At 41.6% G+C, this 19,350-nt stretch overlaps 1 protein-coding gene and 1 pseudogene across 1 annotated transcript in view; one reads left to right on the top strand and one right to left on the bottom strand.

Annotated features, from left to right (window-relative positions):
* LOC103290189 (glucosaminyl (N-acetyl) transferase 2 (I blood group)) overlaps positions 1-19,293 on the top strand; it is a 42,890-nt gene extending 23,597 nt beyond the window's left edge. The window contains exons 2-3 of the mRNA XM_008146121.3: positions 9,461-9,553; positions 17,002-19,293. Of these exons, the coding sequence (XP_008144343.2) occupies positions 9,461-9,553; positions 17,002-17,192 (284 nt within the window). The 3' untranslated portion in view covers positions 17,193-19,293. The remainder of the gene's footprint in view (positions 1-9,460; positions 9,554-17,001) is intronic.
* On the bottom strand, positions 15,605-16,162 carry LOC103290199 (probable ribosome biogenesis protein RLP24; annotated as a pseudogene).
* Positions 19,294-19,350: the final 57 nt, after the last annotated feature.

Below are 19,350 nucleotides of genomic sequence, written 5' to 3'. Positions count from 1 at the left end.
AGGGCCGCTTGCCCCGGGAGATGGCCACCCTCTCCCGCAGTCAGTCGTCCCCCGCCTCCCCGAGGGCTAGCCAGGTGCTGGGGAAGTGAAGAGAAAGAGCAGGAGGGGTGGGGCGTTGGCTGAGGTCTATTTTCTTCTTCTTAATTGAGTTATAATTGACATATTATATTACTTTCAGGTATGCAACGTAATGATTGGATACTTGTATATATCGTAAAATGATCACTACAATAAGTCTAGTTAACATCCGTCACCACATATGGCTACAAACTCCTTTTTCTTGTGATGAGAAATTTTAAGATTTGCTCTTGGCAACGTTCAAATATACAATACAGTATTAACTATAGTCACCATGCTGCAAACATTACATCCCCAGGATTTATTTTGAGCTTGTTTTCTTGTATCAGACGTTTGCATGAGCCAAAGTATGGGGAACCAGGTGAAAATGAAAGACCTGTTAAGTAATTCCCAAAAGGGTGACAGGAGACTTTGGTGTGTGTGGACAGTGATGAAATATGAGGCCTGAAAGTGTTGCAAACTACAGGTCTACAGGGCCAGGCAGGAGTGAGTGAGGCATGATGGGAACCCCAGTGCAGGAGAGCCCCTGTCTGCCTATAGCCCCGGCGAATTGTTGTCTAGGGACCCGGCGATCCAGACTTTCATGAGAAATCTGTTTTCTTCAGTGTTCCACTCCCCTGCCTATGGTGGTCAAGCCAAACACACCCATCAGGTGCGGTTTATGGGCTGTCTGCAGTCTGGAACAAGATTGCAAAATATCCTCAGGTGCATGGTCACAATTTGGGGATCTTCCAGGTCGGAATGTGGTCTATAGCAGCAAACTGAGGGACCCAGCCAGGGTTATGGTTGTGGGGAGGTGGCTGGGGCTTGATTAGTGACAATCTAAAACAAAAGAGAAAAAATGCCAGTTTAGCTTTTTAAAAAATAATAATTTTATTGATTTCAGAGAGGGAGAGGGAAAGAGGTAGAAAATCAATGATGAGAATCATTGATCTGCTGCCTTCTGCACACCCCCTACTGAGCATTGAGTCTGCAGGCCTGGCTGGGGGGGGGGGGGGATCGAACCATGACTTCCTGGTTCATAGGTCCACATGCAACCACTGAGCCATGTCAGCCGGGCTAGCTTTTTTTTTTTTTTTTTTTTTTGGAAGGAGATAAACGTTAAACTGTGTCCTAAAATGAGAATGGGGGTGAGGAGTCAAATTCTAGTAAGAGGTGGAATGGACATCAGCAGGAAAGGTCTAGGATGACACAAGTCTGAATTTGCTTTCATGTCATAGGGTGAGTGGTTGCTGGGTATCTTCAAATGGCTTGAAGAAATAGACACGGTGGATGATTCAAAGTAATCCCATATCCCCACATAGAAGAGCAACAGGGTTAACACTGACTATAGGAAGAGCCATCTGGTGTGTTGCCAAAGAAATGGGCAGTCTGGATTCAGAGCCTGCTTGGTAGGCAGGTGAGAGTCGGTGAGAGATATAGAGCCCCTGAGCTAGGGCAGTGCCCGCAGAGGGAAGCAGCGCTGCCAGAGGCAGGGAAGGCTTGAACTGAGCTGCCAGTCAACTGGAAATCAGTTGAAGCTCAGCAGGAAATCGGTTGGATGTTAACTGGACCTACTGTGGTGATCATTTCACTATATATACAAATATCAAGTTATGTTCTTCACCTCAAACTAATGTTAAATGGCAATTATACCTCAATTTTTAAAAAAAAGAAAACAAAAGGAACTCTGGGTCTAGGACCCAGTAGTTTTTATTTTAACAAGCCCTCCAGGAAGTTTTGATAAATTCTGAAGTTTGAAAACATTACTTGACAATCTTTTCCTCCCTCCCTCCCTCTTCCTCTTCCTTCCTTCCTTCTCTTCATTCCTTTCTTCTGTTCAATAGTTTACAGAGTATTTGCTAGTTATTTGGCCACTTGTCTGAGGATGGCTCTGTCCATATATCAAAGGCAGTGTTCTGGCATTTGCTTAGACACTATGGTATTCCTGGCACTGATTAAAGAATGTTGTGAGAGGACTTCCCTCCTGTTCATGCCAGAAGTCAGTCTTGCCTGACAGTCTGCCACTCTCAGTGAATGAATGGTTTGCTGACCAAACAGTGGGCAGACACTATATGTGAGATTTTTTTCTCCCAGGTGCTCTTATTAACCTTCAAATAAAAGGCCCACTTGAACTCAAGACTTTCATGAAACAACATGATCATAATGAATTTGTTAATTGTTTCATACTTTACTCACAAAACTTCACATTCTCAGAAAAACGGGGTAACCTAAGGAAAGTTCCAGAGAAACTAATGGCCATTTTTGGCTGCTTGGGATGTGTGATGCCTAAGAGAGGGCCCCTCCCTGAAACAGAACTAGTGGGAGGGAGTGTGAAAAATAACAACACAGACTAGTGCATGTGAATATAACCCAAATGCTCTTCATTTTAATATTTCTTTTCCACATTGAATTAGCATGACTTCGCACTGAAGACAAGCAAACCAGTTTAAAGGAAACTTATTTTGCTTTGACATTTTAAAAACAAATGTACAACATGTACTCACGCAGGTGAAACTCTTCTAAAGAACGTACAGAGGGAAAATGCTGAAAGACAAATTATTTATCCAAGGTTATTCTCAGAGAGCTGGAGCTCAGGAACGTGCATTGTGCCACTAGAAACAACACTTTTTGGAAGGGAAATAGTCCTTAAAGGTGACTACTTTTATTCTTTTCATTCCTTGTTAGCATAATTTTGATGCAGCCCACTGGATGGGATGGGTCAGATTTGGGGCTCCCCTCTCACATGCTAGAACCATTTCCGCCTCCATACAGTCCCTTATAGTGTTGCTTCTGGGCAACACTGTCAGCTAATCACATGCTACCCGTCACTCAAGACTCACCTCACATTCTACCCGTCTACCTTTTGATGAGAGGTTTCTAAAGCCTTGTTAAAATAAAGGTCCTTTGCACAGAGTTTCTGATTCAGTCTGGAATGGGGCTCAAGAAATGGATTTCTATGTTTCACCAGTTTGGACTGAAGTTTTAAAAAGTTATTTTATAAAGCTATATGATTTTTGTTTTGTTTTTAAAAAGCCAGGGAAGGCTTGAAGAACTGCCATTAGATTGGAAATCAGTTGGGGGCTCCTGTAGGCACAGAATTACAGCAGTCAGATCTGGAAGGATTAACTAGATTTGGATCAATTGTGAACGTGAAGGATTATGAAGAACGTCATGGTTTAGTGGAGAAAGGAAGGGAAAGTTGTCAGGCTAGAAGTCTGGAAGTAGTGAAACTGAAGACCTCCACTGCCTCAGAAAAACTTGCCATAATTTAAGGGGTGTTTGAGAGTTAAAGATGATAAACAGCCAAAAAAGAAACGTAGGCAGAGGGCCAATGGACAAGGTCAGGATTGTAATGAAACCTGAACTGCTCTGGAACAAGAACTGCCCACTTTTCCAAATGCTCCACTAACCTTTCCTGTTCACACCAGCACTGTCCAGGCAAGACTCCTTTTAAAAATATTATCTTTATTGTTGAAAGTATTACAGATGTCCCCTTTGCAGGAAAGACCCTTGAGTAGAGGTGCCTGGGCTGCTAGTGAAGATATCGGTACATATAAACCCCTTGGATACACTAAGCTAAAAGCTCTAAGAACATCTCATTCAGGGCTTTCCCCCCAGCATCTACTCTAGAACATGGGAGGCACGTAAGAAACCACTGAGGGAGGTGGGGGAGGTAGAAAAGGGTGAAGGGAGGATAAATGGTGATGGAAGGAGACTTGACTTGGGATGCTGAACACACAATACAATATAAAGGTGATGCGTTAGAGAATTGTACACCTGAAACATAATCTTATTAACCAATGTCACCCCAATAAATTCAATAAAAATAAAATCTGTAGGGCAAAAAAAAACACCATAGAATAAGTGAGCAAATTATCTTGAAACAAAACTAACAAGTTATTTAGCAGGTCCACACTCCTGAGCAATTCATTTATATTTCCTAAGCTCTAGTTCACACAGCTTAGCATTAAGGGGAAAAGATTAAAATATTAAAACATATTAAAATTTCTAAAATCCCTTTGAGTTGAAAATGCTGGATTTTTCTTCCTTCTCCCATTCCATCTTTTCCTTTTACAACCATTTGTGGGCAATTATCAAGGTGAATGAAGGGTTGTCATTTTAAGGATGTTATGCCATTTATTATCTCAGGGACTGCAGAACTCTAGAAAATACCCACATTAAATAAAAACGCCATCTCTTGCTTCATGTGTTAATAACCCCATGTGATTCATGAACCATTGGTAGGTGAAAACAATACTGTATCTTTTTATTTTTTAAATTAACTTTAAAAAAAAATTGATTTTAGACAGAGAAAGGGAGAGAGAGGGAAACATCATTGTGAGAGAGAAACATCTATCACCTGCCTCCTGTATGTGCCCCAACCCAGGATCAAACCCAAAACCCGGGTATGTGCCTTGACCGGAAATAGAACCTGCAACCCTTTGGCACATGGGACGACACTCCAGCCAACTGAGCCACACCAGCCAGGGCTCTTCTTACGTTTAAAAATTACCCAGTTAACAATGAGAAAAAGAGGCTATGTTATTTAACACTGCCTTTCTGTTATTAGCTCATTTTCCATTTTTTATTGTGAAAGCCAATTAACAATGAACATTGTGTTGTATTATTCTTAGAATATTTACAAGCAGTTACTAAATCAGTGAAGCAATTAACACTCAGATGTATATAAAAAAAACTTTTAAAAATAAAAAAGCAATACAATAACATTAAAGAAACTTTTATAAACTTAACACATTTTTCATTTCACATGCAAATGTTTATACATGGTTTTATTAATAATGTAAGATTCCATGTTGTCAACCAGGGCTGATTTTGCCCCCACCCCCAGGCACATTTGGCAACATCTGGAAACGTTTTTGATGGTCACAACTGGGGATGAGACGGGGGAGGGGAGGGACTGATACTGGCACTAATGGGGAAAGACCCAGGATGCTGCCACTAAACATCCTGTGATACACAGGGCAACCTACAGCAAAGAAATCGTCTGCAAAAAATTATCGAGCCCAAATGTCAGTAATGTCGAGGTTGAGAAGCCTGCTTTAGATTATAGTAAAAAAAGCTGTCTTCTATAGCAACATGTCCACGTGATTTTAATAGAGGAATTATGTTTTCAACCATTTATTGAGTAGTATGTATGCCAGGCTCTATGCTAAGCACAACACATACATTATCTTATTTAACACTAACCAAATCCTGTGAGGTTTTGAAGGTTAGTAGATGATGTTTCAAAGAAATTACATGACTGTTCGGGGTCACACAGCCAGTAAGAGCAGATGGGGATTTAAAATGCCTACTGTCTGACTTCAAAGCCTGTGCTATTAGTGAGTATGTGTAAATAATGTCATGATGAACGTGGTCATATACAGATTTTCACACTTTAAGAATTATTTCCTAGCTTATTTTGAAACTATTGTTTTAAAGGGCCAAAGGAAATTGGCAATTATGCTGGTCTTTCCTACATTGTTTTCAAATTGATTTTCCAGAGTTGTACCAATTTATAGCACCACCATTAAATGTGAGAAAATCCTTTCAGTAAACTGACATCAGAATTGACTTTTGACATTTAAAAACAAAATTCTTTGTTTATTTAATAAGTTAGAAAGTATATATCTGACCTTAAATAATAAGCAATTGCTGGAATTTGTCTCCCCAAATGAGGGCCACACTGTGAGAACAATAAGAAGCAAGTCAAGCCAATGTAAATAAAGCTTGTATTTCAAAGAATCATCTTCATTTATTCAACAAGTGCAATTATTTGACTAATAAAGGCTTAGTCCCAAGAAAAACATTGCTGATTACTCTGTAAACTTTATTTCACTTCTTTTGTTTAAATAAGCCTATGAAGAGCAAATGAGAGAATTGAATTTAATAGTTTGAAATGTTTTCTCTGATAATATTGGTGTCTTCTTTTTGCCGCACCCCAGAAAGAATGAAAAATAGATCTTCCCTGTGAATTGAGGGTAGACTATTACCCATATACCCCATAACTATCCTCCTAGAAGCCTGATAATCAATAATAATAACAGCAACAACAAAAATACAATCATCTAGTCCAGTATTTTTAAAATAGTAGTTGTATCTCATTAGTGGATCCAGCAATCACGTTAGTAGGTTTTGACTAGAGTTTTTAACATGAGAATAGACCAGAAAATAATGTAAAATTAGCAACTGCATTGCTTGTAATAAGCTTAAGAGCTGTGTTGTGAAGCTTAGGTTTGCAGTGTGTGTGTGTGTGTGTGTGTGTGTGTGTGTGTGTGTGTGTGTGTGATGGAGTAAAATTCTCTGTGGTTTGCAGTCTGAAAGGTTGAAAAACCCTGATCTAATCTACCTACTTCATTTGAAAGGTGAGTCTGAGTGACATTAAATGATGCACAAAGATACAGAGCAGGTTAATGACAAAGCAGTAGGAAGAAAGATCGCTTAATAAATAGCATTTTTCTTGAATATTCAACACGTATAAGCAGAGTTTTCAAGTTTGGCAGCAAGAAAGGAAGAACCTTGAGGTGTACCCCTAAAGACTCATGCCATATATATATATATATATATATATATATATATATATATATATATACACACACACACACACACTAGCGTTCCCGTTGCAGGAAAAATCCTGCAATAGGGTTTCCTGCTGCACTCTACCCCGCCCCGCCTCCGCTTCTCCCTTGTCCCCTGGCCCACGCCAGCCCGCCCCGCTCTCCTTCCTTCTCCCCTGGCCCCGCCTCCACTCCTCCCTTGTCCCCCGGCCCGCCTTCTCCGCCAGCCTGCCCCACTCTCCTTCCTTCTCCCCCGGCCCTGCCTCCGCTCCTCCCTTCTCCTCCCCCTGGCTTGCTTGCTTCTCTGCAGCTTTGCTCCCTTCAGCATCTCTTGGCTTCTTTCTACGCTGTCTTGATATGCAAATTAGCTGCCATCTTTGTTGTCCTGATTGGTTGGTGGGCGTGGCTTGGCTGGTGGGTGTGGCTTGGGCGTAGCGAAGGTGCGGTCAATTTGCATATTTGTCTTTTATTAGGTAGGATATGAAAGCCGTGCCAAATTTAATTTTAGTTAGGAAACCTTGGTACAATTCTTGATTTAGATCATCATATAATTATTATGTGACATCAGGGTAAAAGAACAGAGCTTTTTTTGTTCTGAAAATGCAGATGTTTTTGTTAATGTTATTAAAGAGGAAATATTTTTATGTGCCTATCCAATTAAACTTCTTCAAAAAGTATTAGTTGTGTCTATTTTTCTCATTAAAAAAATATTCTGCCCAGCCAGTGTGGCTCAGTGGTTGAGCGTCAACCTATGAACCAGGAGGTCATGGTTTGCAGTTCGATTCCTGGTCAGGGCACATGCCTGGGTTGTGAGCTCGACCCCCAGTGTGGGGCGTGCAGGAGGCAGTTGATCAATGATTCCCTCTCATCATTGATGTATCTATCTCTCTCTCCCTTCCTCTCTGAAATCAAGACAAATATATATTTTTTTTAAATTCATCGTCTTGGGTAACTTTTTCTCATTAGTATGTATTTAGTTTTCTATTTGCCACCATAACAATTACCACAAGTTTAGCAGCTTAATGGACATAGATGTATGGTCTTACAGTTCTGCAGGTCAGAAGTCTGACACAGGTCTCACCACGCTAAAATCAAGGCATGGATGGGCTATTTCTCTCAGTGGGGGCTGGGCAGCATCTGTTACCTGCCTTCCAGCTTCTAGAGACCACCTGCATCCCTTCACCCCTTCCTCCACTTCAAATGGCAGAGACATGGGGTCCTCACATCACACCAGGCCAATCAACACTCTGCTTCCCACTTTCATTGTTAAAAGACTCTGTGATTACATGGGGCCCACCTGGATAATTCAGGGTACTCTCCCTCTTTCCCAGTTTAAGGTCAGCTGATTAGCAGCCTTAATTACCATTTGCCATAAAACATAACATATTCTCAAATTCCAGGGATTAGGATATGGACTTCCTTGAGTATATGCTTGGGCGGGGGAGGGGGGGCATTATTCTGCCTACCACAGTATATCTTATCAATATTTAAGGTCTGTAAGAAAGGACTATTGCAATTTGAATACAGATAACATTTGCTTAGTGCCATTACATCAAAATGGTGTTCAGGTTGAATTTCTCACTGGTGAAAATTGCTGCAGTTCTTCTGAAGTGAAATATTTCCCGGCTAGTTGCATTTACATTGATTCCCATATACTCCTTTTCCAGTAATGGAAATCTTGGGGTATAACTATTCTATGTGATTAAATGGACCCTTCTTCTCTGGGACCTCTCCAAAATTTATTGAGATGAAGAGGGTTATTTGAGTAGCTTAGCACAGTGTTTCTCAAACAGGGCAATCTTGGTCCCCTGGGGATATTCGGCAATGTCTGAAGACATTCTTGATTATCACAGTTGGGGGGTATGTATTACTGGCATCTAGTGGGTAGAGGCCAGGGGTGCTGCTGAACATCGTACACTGCACAGGACAGGACCTATAGCCAAGAATTATCCAGCCCAAAGTGTCCGTCAATGATGCCAAGTTAGAGAAACCTTGGCTTAGCCAGATGACAACCTAAAACTCCCCTCCCCACTTTTAAGGCAAATTCTTTACATTTCAAAGGTGCATTAGATAATTTCTAACTAGAAAATAGGTCAGCAACAGCATTTGGTCAAAGAACAACCGAAAGAGATAGAGAAGATGAGTGGATCAGTGTACACCAACCTTCTAGGAAAAACAAAACTCAAAACCTACTACTGGGATAGACAATTCATTACCCTCATTGGGTGATCAGGAATCACGTCTGATTTCTCTGTCCCCAGTTCCCAGCACAGCCCTCATCAATATCAAATGCTCAAGAAGTATTTTAACAAATATAAAGCATAGTGTGTTAAAAGATTTATGAGTTAAACATGTCGTGAACCAGTTGTCTTTCTCTGTATGCCTAAAATTGCAATGTCATATAAGAGCAACCCTGGAATTGCTCCCACTTAATTAGCACTAAGAACCTAGAACAGCCTGTTTCCAGGGCTTTCACTTCTTAGAAGCCATCTGGAAAATCCTTAAAAAAAATTAACATTAGGATTGAAAGTACATTTAATTAAAGGCCATTAAGAGACCAAAAATCCCCAACCTTCTCTTGTGGTTTTAAACTACAGTATTTCTTAAACTCTATGTGTGTGACCAAACTTTTCAGGCTTGGTCACACACACTGAAAAAAATCAATAGATTCTTTTTACTGGTGGCAAAGCCAGGCCCATAACCACCAACTATTCACACCATAATGATGAAAAAGCTGATGTGAAAGATAATATATTTAAAGAAAATGACTTGGAGGGTTAAAGAAATTGACACCCTTCTCTCTCGGTTCTCATTTATGCTTTTCTTCTTTGTCAACATTGCAGGTGTCCCTGGCTCCATGCCAAATGCATCATGGACTGGTAACCTCAGAGCCGTGAAGTGGATTGACATGGAAGACAAACACGGAGGCTGCCATGGTGAGGCATGCATTTCATACTTTAAAGCCATACTGCTTGTTGGTGTTGGCATGAAGGTAGTTGTAGAATACAGCGTTTTCGTGGAGAGAACTGCTGGTATATTTAAACCAATCTGTGAGTGATTAAAAGATTAGCTAGAGGCTTTTAGACACAGTTCTTGAAAAATACATTTAAACACTCTCCAGGTAGGTTCAAATTATAGTGGCACTTCCTTCTTGGTAGTTTCTGTTTTCTTATTATTGCTATTCCTCTTTCTGTTCCTTTGGAGAGTGCAGTGGTTAGGGAAGTGGTAAGGGTGAGTAGTGATGTCATCCAAGAGCAGGCTGGACCCCATCCCTCTCATCAGCCTCTGCTCCCTCCACAGCCAGGCTTCCGGTTGGGAGATGTTTACTGCAGCTCCTGCCTGGTGGCAAGCGGCATTAATGAGAGATTTCTCTTCCAATGGATAAGAACTTGAAATCCCAAGTAGTCTTGTTTCTATAGAATCTTATGAAGAAAGGTTTTTATCAGTTCTGTTTACATTTCATTCAAACTATTGCCTTCTACATAGTGGGCATGTGTGTTTGTTTGCTAGGGCTAACAAAAGCAAAATCATTTTACACATAACCACAGACTGGGTGGCTTCCACAAAGGAAATTTATTTCCTCATTGTCACAGAAGCTGAAAGTCCAAGATCAAGGTGTCATTGAGTTTGGTTTCTTTGGAGGGCATGCTCCTTGGCTGATAAAAGGCTGTCTTCTCCCTGTGTCCTCACATGGACTTCCCTCTGTGTCCTAATGTCTTCTTATAAGGACGTCCTCATTTTAACTTAATTATCTCTTTAAATATAGTCACAGTCTCAGGTACTGGGGGTTAGGACTTCAATATGTGAATTTTGGGGGTACACAACTCAGCCCGTAATAGCACACAATTAATATTTATTCAGTGGCTGATTAAGTGAATGTATGAATGACTATGGAAGTCTGACCTTTTATCCCTGCAATAAGGCTTTGCCTTCTCCACTCTTCTATTCAATCCACAGCCTTACTTATCAATCCATTTTCTCTACACCTAATCGTAGATTGCTGCTTTCCACACCTCCCCATCACACTCAGCCTCCTTTTTTTAAATATCTATCTATCTATATATATAAGCCTAAGCAACCATCGCAACCAAATGGACAACCGAACAGGCTGCATGGGGTGACCAGGCCCGCAGGGGGGTCAGTGAGGGGTGACCAAACAACCGAGCAGCAGGCTGCATGGGGTGACCAGGCCGGCAGAGGGGTTAGTGAGGGACGACCAAATGACCGAACAGCAGGCTGCGTGGGGCAACCAGGCCCGCAGGGGGGGCAGTTGGGGGCAACCAGGCTGGCAGGGGGGCGCAGTTGGGGGCAACTAGGCCAGCAGGGGGGGCAGTTAGGGGCAATCAGGCAGGCAGCAGGTGAGCAGTTAGGAGCCAGTGGTCCCGGATTGTGAGAGGAATGTCCCAGATTAGAGGGTGCAGGCTGGGCTGAGGGGACCCGCTCCCCCCTCCCCCCCAACAAGAATTTCGTGCACCGGTCCTCTAGTAGATATATAATTCTTTTTTTTTTTTTAATATACTTTATTGATTTTTCACAGAGAGGAAGAGAGAGGGATAGACAGTCAGAAACATCAATGAGAGAGAATCACCGATCAGCTGCCTCCTGCACACCCCCCACTAGGGATGTGCCCGCAACCAAGGCACATGCCCCTATATATAATTCTTGATTGTTGAAAGTATTACATATGTCCCCTTTTTTTCCCCATTGACCCTCTCCAGGCTGCCCTCCCCTCGCCCCCTACCCTACCCCCCCAGGCCTTCAGCTCCCTATTGTCTGTGCCCATGGGTTATGCATAAAAGCATATAAGGTCTTTGGTTGATTACCTCCACTCACACCCTTCCCTGCCTTCCCTCTGAGATTCCACACTCTGTTCCATGCTTCCATGTCTCTGGTGTCTTTCTCTTGAGAGTCCCACCCCACTGTGGATGGCAACATCCTCACATCACTGTACAGAAATTTCAGTCTATTCTTCAGCACATTTATATCTTTACCTTAATCGGCCCACATTTTCTCAGAAGACAGCTCATGCCACCTGCCTGCATTCTCACCACAGCCTGCCCTCCTACTGGAAGGAGGAGAATGGGAGGAGGTGGCTTTGCTCTTAGAGCTCCTGGGTCTTCTTTAGAAAACAGACCATCGCCATCAGTCATGGTCCCAATATTTGGGCTATGGCGTCTTCTCCACACCCTTCCATAACCCCTACCATCCTCCTTCTAGGACCACTGCAGTCATCCTCTGATCTGCTTCTCCACCTCCTCTCCAGCTGAGGACTTGAGGACTTCAACATCCCAAACAGGGACCCACATGACATCATTCCTTTGTAGCGCTAGCCCTCCCCAACCACAGAAGCTCCCGTTCCCACTGTGTAGCAGCCACTGCCCCCTCCCCCACCGCAAGTGAAGCCTTACCTCAGTCTCCTTGTCATCACCTCTATCCAGACCCTGTCCCAGTAGAGAAGGTGTAGACTAGTCAGGTTTGCATTTTTTTAGGAATCTTTACTGATCACATGACTGGAGGGGGCCCGGAGAGAAGCCCCTAGCCAGGGAACCTACACTGGGTACAAAGCTTAGATAGCCCAAGCCCCTCTCAGACAAATGTCTCATTTTTCTTCTCTTCCTACCTGTTGTGCCAATGAACATCTGAAAGCCTTATCAAGTTCAGAGCATAAAAATGGCTTGTTCCCCAGCCCTGGCCAGTGCGATTCAGTTAGTTGGGCATCACCCTTTACACCAGAAGGTGGCGGGTTTGATTCCCACTCTGGGCACATAACCAGGTTGTGGGTTCAATCCCCAGTCAGGGTACGTGTGGGAGGCAACCAATCAATGTTTCTCCCTCACATCAATGTCTCTCTAAAATCAATTAAAAATAAAAATAAATTCGTTTCCCCAAACAACTATAGAGGAAAAAGGAACAGACATAAGTAGAAGTAGAACATTGCATGCCAAATCAGCAAGCCAGTAATACAATCTGGACTTTTTCCCCTTGGCTGTGAGTAATAGGATTTGTCCCAAACTCATGTGTGTGCCTGCTTTACAAGCCCTCTTAGCACTTAGACTCACAGAGCACCATTCTAGCTTTATGGTCTCGGACTCAGAGCTCACATCTCTGATTACCATCTCTTTGTCACACTGCTAATTTCCTTCACCAATTTATGTATTATAAATCCTTACTTTCTCCCTGGAACAGAATAGAAGCTCTAAGAGGGCTAAGGTTTTTGACCAAATTGTTCACTGTTATATCCCCACACCTAAAATATGTCATTGCTGTTGTCATCATTATTATTTTTAAATGTGGCCGAGACCGGTTTGTCTCAGTGGATAGAGCGTCGGCCTGTGGACTCAAGGGTCCCAGGTTCGATTCCGGTCGGGGGCGTGTGCCTTGGTTGCGGGCACATCCCCGGTAGGGGGTGTGCAAGAGGCAGCTGATCAATGTTTCTCTCTCATCGATGTTTCTGGCTCTCTATTCCTCTCTCTTCCTCTCTGTAAAAAAAAAAAAAAATCAAAAAAATCAATAAATATTTAAAAAAATGTGTTTGCTTTTTAAAAATTGGGATTTCCAGAGGTTCAACTTTTCCAGCCTTTTTCTTGTACTGGTTTCCTTCCGAGGACTCCTTGTCCAGCCTCTGTACTCCATCGGCCATCCCGGGCTGTCTTCACTAGCATTTGAGGTTCCCTCGCCATTTGACCCTGCAAGGCTGATTCCTACACTTGATCTTTACTGACATCTGCTTTTTGCCACTTGTGTTTCCCTAAACAGAACCCTGCTGGAGAACGGGTGAGGGACCTGCCATCTAGCTTCAGCTAGATGCTCCAAAGTACCTACTTGTTCTTTTATCTACCTCATTATGTTCCTGGTGTCCTTCCCAGCATTTACCATTTTAGCTTTCCTGCTTACCTCTAAGCTCTTAATCTTATGCTAAAACATCCTTTCAAACAATGAATATTTCAATTCTAGGAAGAACTTCCAAGACATTTAATCAAAATCCCCTTACCAATTCCTTTTCCGTATCATCCCTTTTCTCCATCTTTGAGTATTTTTGACACATTCTCTCATTGTTCCTTCTTATTTCAAGAGGAAGAGTTACCCATCCTCACCACCAAGGTCACCACCTGTGGTCTCAGTTATGTGTGGGTCCCCTACATGATCCCCTTGCTCTCTTGCATTCTCAGTGTCTTTCTCTCTGATGATTCTTTTTCTTCTCTCTGCAAGTATGTACTTACTGCCTCTGTCCTCAAGATCAAGTTGTCCACGCACCCTCTGCTTGATACAAACGGAAGTATTCTCTCCTGTTCACTTCCATTTTTTAAGCATGGGTATGCTTCCTATGCGTTCAGCTCTCCTCACCACCAAGTTGTTCTTCAACTTCTCACCCAATTATTATTTAACTTCCCACAACTCTGGCTTCTTTCCCCAGTGATTTCCTCTCAATTGTACTTCCTCCCTGCCACATTGAATTAATCATCAAGACCTGTCAGTCCTTCTGAATTCTGTCTCTAATATCCTTTCTTTCCCACTCATGGAAACTATTAACTTTGAATGAGCTTTCTGGTTTACATTAAGTTATTACTGTAGTCTCTTGATTGATTTCTAATGTACCCTGCCAAGTTCTGCAAAATTAATATTGCTAAAATGAATTTCACCATTTGATTCATCTATTCAAAAATCTTCAAAAACTCTCCATAATTATGGGATAAAAAAGGCACAAGTCTTTTTAATTTAAGTCAGTCATCCATAATAGTTCTACTCTGTGCCACGCAACCTCTGAAAAAGAGTTCCAACTTCCTACCATTCTGTTTCTAGGCCATTCCCCAATAAAACTACTTATTCTTGCAGAAAATTCCCATCTCTACAGTTTTTTAGAGGCATTTTCCCCAATTGAAACCCCCACCCATCCCCCTGATACTTGCTAATTCTACCCATCCACTAACTCTCCACTCCTCCTTCTCCATCATTTTATTCAAAAAGTATTAATTTAATACCTAATATTTACCAGGCACTGTTCCAGATGCAGGGGACACAGAAGTGAACAATCTGGTCTCAAATGCCAGCTCTTCTGGAGCTTATATTCCAATCTAGGGAGAAAGACAATAAACAAAATAATATTTTCCTTCATGGCACTGATATATACATCACTTAGTAATAAGTGTGAGAAGAAAAATGAATCACAGAAAGAGGAAAGGATAAAGAAGGCCACTCTGAGAAGATGGCCTTGAAGCAGAGACCTGGGGTGGTGCGAGAGGGAGCCTTGAGGATGTCTGGTGAAAGGGGGCAGTCCAGGGGAGGAAGAGCAAACAGGGATTCTCAAGTAGAACATGCCTGGTGTGCTTGGGACCAGCACGAAGGCAGTGTGTCCGAAATGAATGAGCAAGGGTTATTAAGGGTTATAAGTGATTGAGTAAGTGGTGGAAGGTAAGTCCAAGGGCTAGACTCTGAGAAGTCTTTTTTTTTTTATTTTTAATTTTATTTTATTGATTTCATAGAGGAAGGGAGAGGGAGAGATAGATAGAAACATCAGTGATGAGAGAGAATCATTGATCAGCTGCCTCCAGCATGCTCCATACTAGGGATCGAGCCCGCAACCCAGGCATGTGCCTCCATCAGGAATCAAACTGACCTCCTGGCTCATAGGTCAACACTCAACCACTGAGCTATGCTGACTCTGAGAAGTCTTAAATGCCATTGCTAGGATTTTTTTTTTTTCTGAAAAGAACATTTTATTTTATATATCACTAGCCATGAATGTTTGTCATCATTTACTACATAAATGCTGCCTAGTGCCATTATCCAAGTGGCACCACCATTTTATGTCCACAATTCACTTCGTATTTATAAAATTTTCATAATTTACATAAGTACATCTATCACTGAAGATTTAACATTGAGATGCAATCTAGCATCCATATTATCTGATGTTTTGCAGACAGTAATGTAGAAGAGATGTATTTTTAATCACCTTTTCATCTGAGTCACCCTATGTAAAAAATAAATCAATAACTTCGAGCACCTAAGTCTCTAAAGGACAGTTCCAATGTGCTCATAGAAATAGTTAAACAGGATTGTCTAACTTCCATGTCCACATCCTCTTGTAGTTTCTGTACCATTTTGTCTTCCAACTGCTTGCCTTTGCATGCAAAAGGTGCCCGGATGAGATGGATGTTTTGCTTGACTTCTTTGATGTCCTGAGCTTTCTGTAGTTCTTTATTTTTCTTCAACCTGTTCGTTATAAATTTAGCTTGACGTTTCTATTTGATCTCTTCAACTCTCTTCATTGCATCAATCATTTTATTCCACAGCTCTCGCTGGTATTTGACAGGTTCATTTCTGCATTTTTCAAATTCAAATGAATTATCCACTGTGAGCTCTTTACCAGCTGCTTTATGGGAAGCTTTAGTCCACCTGACCTTGCGAGGATTGCGCTTCTTTTTAAAGTTTTTATGACACTTGGATTTACAAAACCTGAACACCTTGCAGTCATTGCGGACGAACGTCATGCCGTGGCCCGGGTACATGGGCCCGGAACAGAAGTAACACTTTTCTATACGCATGTTAAACGCACGTGGGGACCCACCACCCCCATTGCTAGGATTTTGACTTTTGTTCCACATGAGATGAGAAGCCATGTAAGCAGAGGAGGCTTACATGGTCTGCTTACATTTAAAACTCATTGTGGCTATCATGCTGAGAATATTACTAACAGCAGAGGTGGAGTCAGCGAAACCAGTTATTATTACAACAGCTCAAAACAGGAAGACTTGAACCAGGATGGTAATAGTGAAGGTGGTGAAAAGTAGTCAAATTTTATTTTAATATTTTGAAGATTGAGCTGACAGAATTGCTGAGAAGTTGGATGTGGAGTGTGAAAGAGAAGGGAGAAGTGCTGAAATCACCAGAGAATAGAATTGCTGTGGATTTCAATGGGGAAGACTTGGAGAAGATTAAGGAGTTCAGTTATCTTGGTTAGGTTTATTACTTATCTAAGTGAAGGTATAAAGTAGGCACTTAGAGAGACTAGGCTGGAGCTCAGGGAAGAGGCCTGACCAGTGTGACCCATTAAGCCATCTGCACACTTCTAGAACCTCTCATCCCTAACTCTTAATCAGATAATATGTGAATTGCCCCATGATGCCTAGTGTGTTACTGCTTTGTGTTATTTAACTCTCATTTTCTTCAAAGACATATTTATACCCTTTGTCCTTCTATAAACAGTTGAGCTTTTTGCAGGCTGGTCCTATACAATCATGTTTCATTAGAACCCCATAGCACTTGGCCCAGTGCTGGCTACTCAGTAGTCAGACAGTAACTGGACCACTGCAGGTTCACGGCCCCTGACTTTTGAAAGCCAGCATGTTTGATGTTTTTTGTTTGTCTGTTTTCTCCTCTGCAGGCCACTACGTGCGTGGCATTTGTATCTATGGAAATGGAGACTTAAAGTGGTTGATTAATTCGCCGAGCCTTTTTGCTAACAAGTTTGAACTTACTACATACCCCCTGACTGTGGAATGCCTAGAACTGAGACTTCGAGAAAGAACCTTAAATCAGAGTGAAACTGCAATACAACCCAGCTGGTATTTTTGATCGCCTGCAACTTGTGATTGAAGGGAAGTCGCCGTTGGGAAGAAGAGCTTTTGAGAGAGGACTTCACCTTGGCCAACAGTTTCAGGACTGAGGTCATGACCTCAGGATCTGGCTCCACTACTATATGTTGAAATATCCACTGGACAATAACAGGAGGCTGTGCAGAGCGGTCCTGGCCCTTTGTCCACTCTGGCTGTTTCCTGATGCTCACCTCTATGCCAGCTTGTTGTTCTGATCAATGATCATTTCCACTGTTGTCACATCTTTGCACCAGATATTCATCATATATAAATGTTCTAATCAAAAGGAGAAGTGTAGGTAATATGATTTAGGAAAGAAGAACTGGGTTTCTTTGAAGAGGGCATCTTTTATAACAGATCTATAGCCACATATTAATGAATACCATTCTTCCTCACTCAACTGTACACAGATGTATAAGCAGTTTTCTGGGTAACTCACCAATCTCCTTTAGAACTTGAGCTACTAGAACTGAAGAACTAAATCCTGTTCCTGAGTTTTAGCACTAGCATTTTCAGGTTTCTTGCTGAAGTTCTGTATAGACTATAAAGTCATTAACAGGAGGCAGAATGTGCTTTAAGCGGTCACTGCCTGCTGCTTCAGTAAAAGGACCCCGGGAAAGCAGAACACTTCTCGGTTATATCAGAATGTGCTCTGATCCCCCTTTCATCATTGAGAATGCTGAAAAGTTCTCACAGAATGAAGAAACTCCTAGAAGAGAGGTGGTATTGCATAGATCTAGTCTCAAGTCTCTTATACCTCTTCTGCCACCACCCTCCACCCCCACCAAAGTTATCTTAACTGCAAAATGGAGACCAAATTCTATCCTTGAGGCTTTAACAATGCCATAGTGTTCTCTGAGTGGCTTAACGACGTCTGGTGCTGATAAGAATGCCTAGATTTTTAAGAGCTTTCAATTGTGGGTGAGCATCCCTGCATTTATCCCTTGTCCATTCCCTCATCCAATTCATTCAGCATGCAGTCAGTAAATATTTATTGAGTATCTACTATACACCAGACACATGCTGAGACAAAGAGGGAAACGTGAGACACAAGCTTTTTCACTCTAAAAATCTTGGTAATGTGAAGGTTGTAAAGACTGCTCTAGAGAACCTTAGATAATGGTTGTATTTTAATACATTCACATGTAGACTGTAGATTGTGATATCGGACCAAGGATCTCAGTAATTACAAATTGAGGTTTAAGTCAGAGATCACTCAAAAGAGAGAAGGGAAGGAAGCTAAAAAAGCCGATGTGTTCAAGACATTCGGCTAGCTCACTGCATTTAAACCTCACAGCACTCTTGTGAGGTCCTCATTATCCCTGTTTTGCAGATGAAGTGAGTGAGGCTTAGAGAGGTTGTTACTAAGCATTAGGAAACAAGCTCTCTGTCTGACAATTGGGATTCTCCTACTGGTCTTAGTTCATTTCCTGGGGTGGAATATTAAAGAAGATGAAATATAGCCATATTTAGTATACCAGATAAGGTAGGTTTTAAGAATGATCTCAGTGTTAATATTGAGAAAATGCCCTATCACCTCAGAAAAGTGTGAAGTCTACTTTTGTATTCCTCTAATCTACTGAGTTCCTTAATATTTATTTATCCTCATGAAAAACAGCTACTACAACTAATGATGCATTTAACACATTTTTTCTTTTTTTCCTGTAATTGTGCCTGTCGAATGTTAATCATATTTAAAGAGAATGACTGAAATAAAGCCTTCTTTGTTCCTGCTGCTTAAAAAGATGGAAGTGATTGGGTGGTAAAGGGCTGAGGGTTAGGGAACACACCGAGAGCTAATGGCAAAGTCATTTTTCAATTTACTTAAATGACACCACCTAGAAGAAGAAATGTTTTACACTGGATATTCTCATATAGAATGAGAAATCTTTTGGAATAGATGTTTACATGTCCATTGCTAGTCAACTCTCCTGTGTCTTTAATACTTCAATCTTGGAAGAGTGTAGTGTTGGACTAGTGGCTTTCTCCTTTCCATGGAGATGACCCAAAACTACTGAATCTGTCTTTTTGATGCTGTTACATGTTGTTTTCTTGGAAATAAATTAATATATTGTTTTCCACCTTTGGGGCTGTTATGCATTTTTTTTCTAATTTTTAAATATATTTTTATTGATTAC

This window comes from Eptesicus fuscus, chromosome 9 (genome assembly GCF_027574615.1).
Source record: "Eptesicus fuscus isolate TK198812 chromosome 9, DD_ASM_mEF_20220401, whole genome shotgun sequence".
NCBI classification, from domain to species: Eukaryota; Metazoa; Chordata; class Mammalia; order Chiroptera; family Vespertilionidae; genus Eptesicus; species Eptesicus fuscus.
The sequence above is the reverse complement of the archived record's forward strand: the minus strand, read 5'-3'. Positions and strand labels throughout refer to the sequence as shown.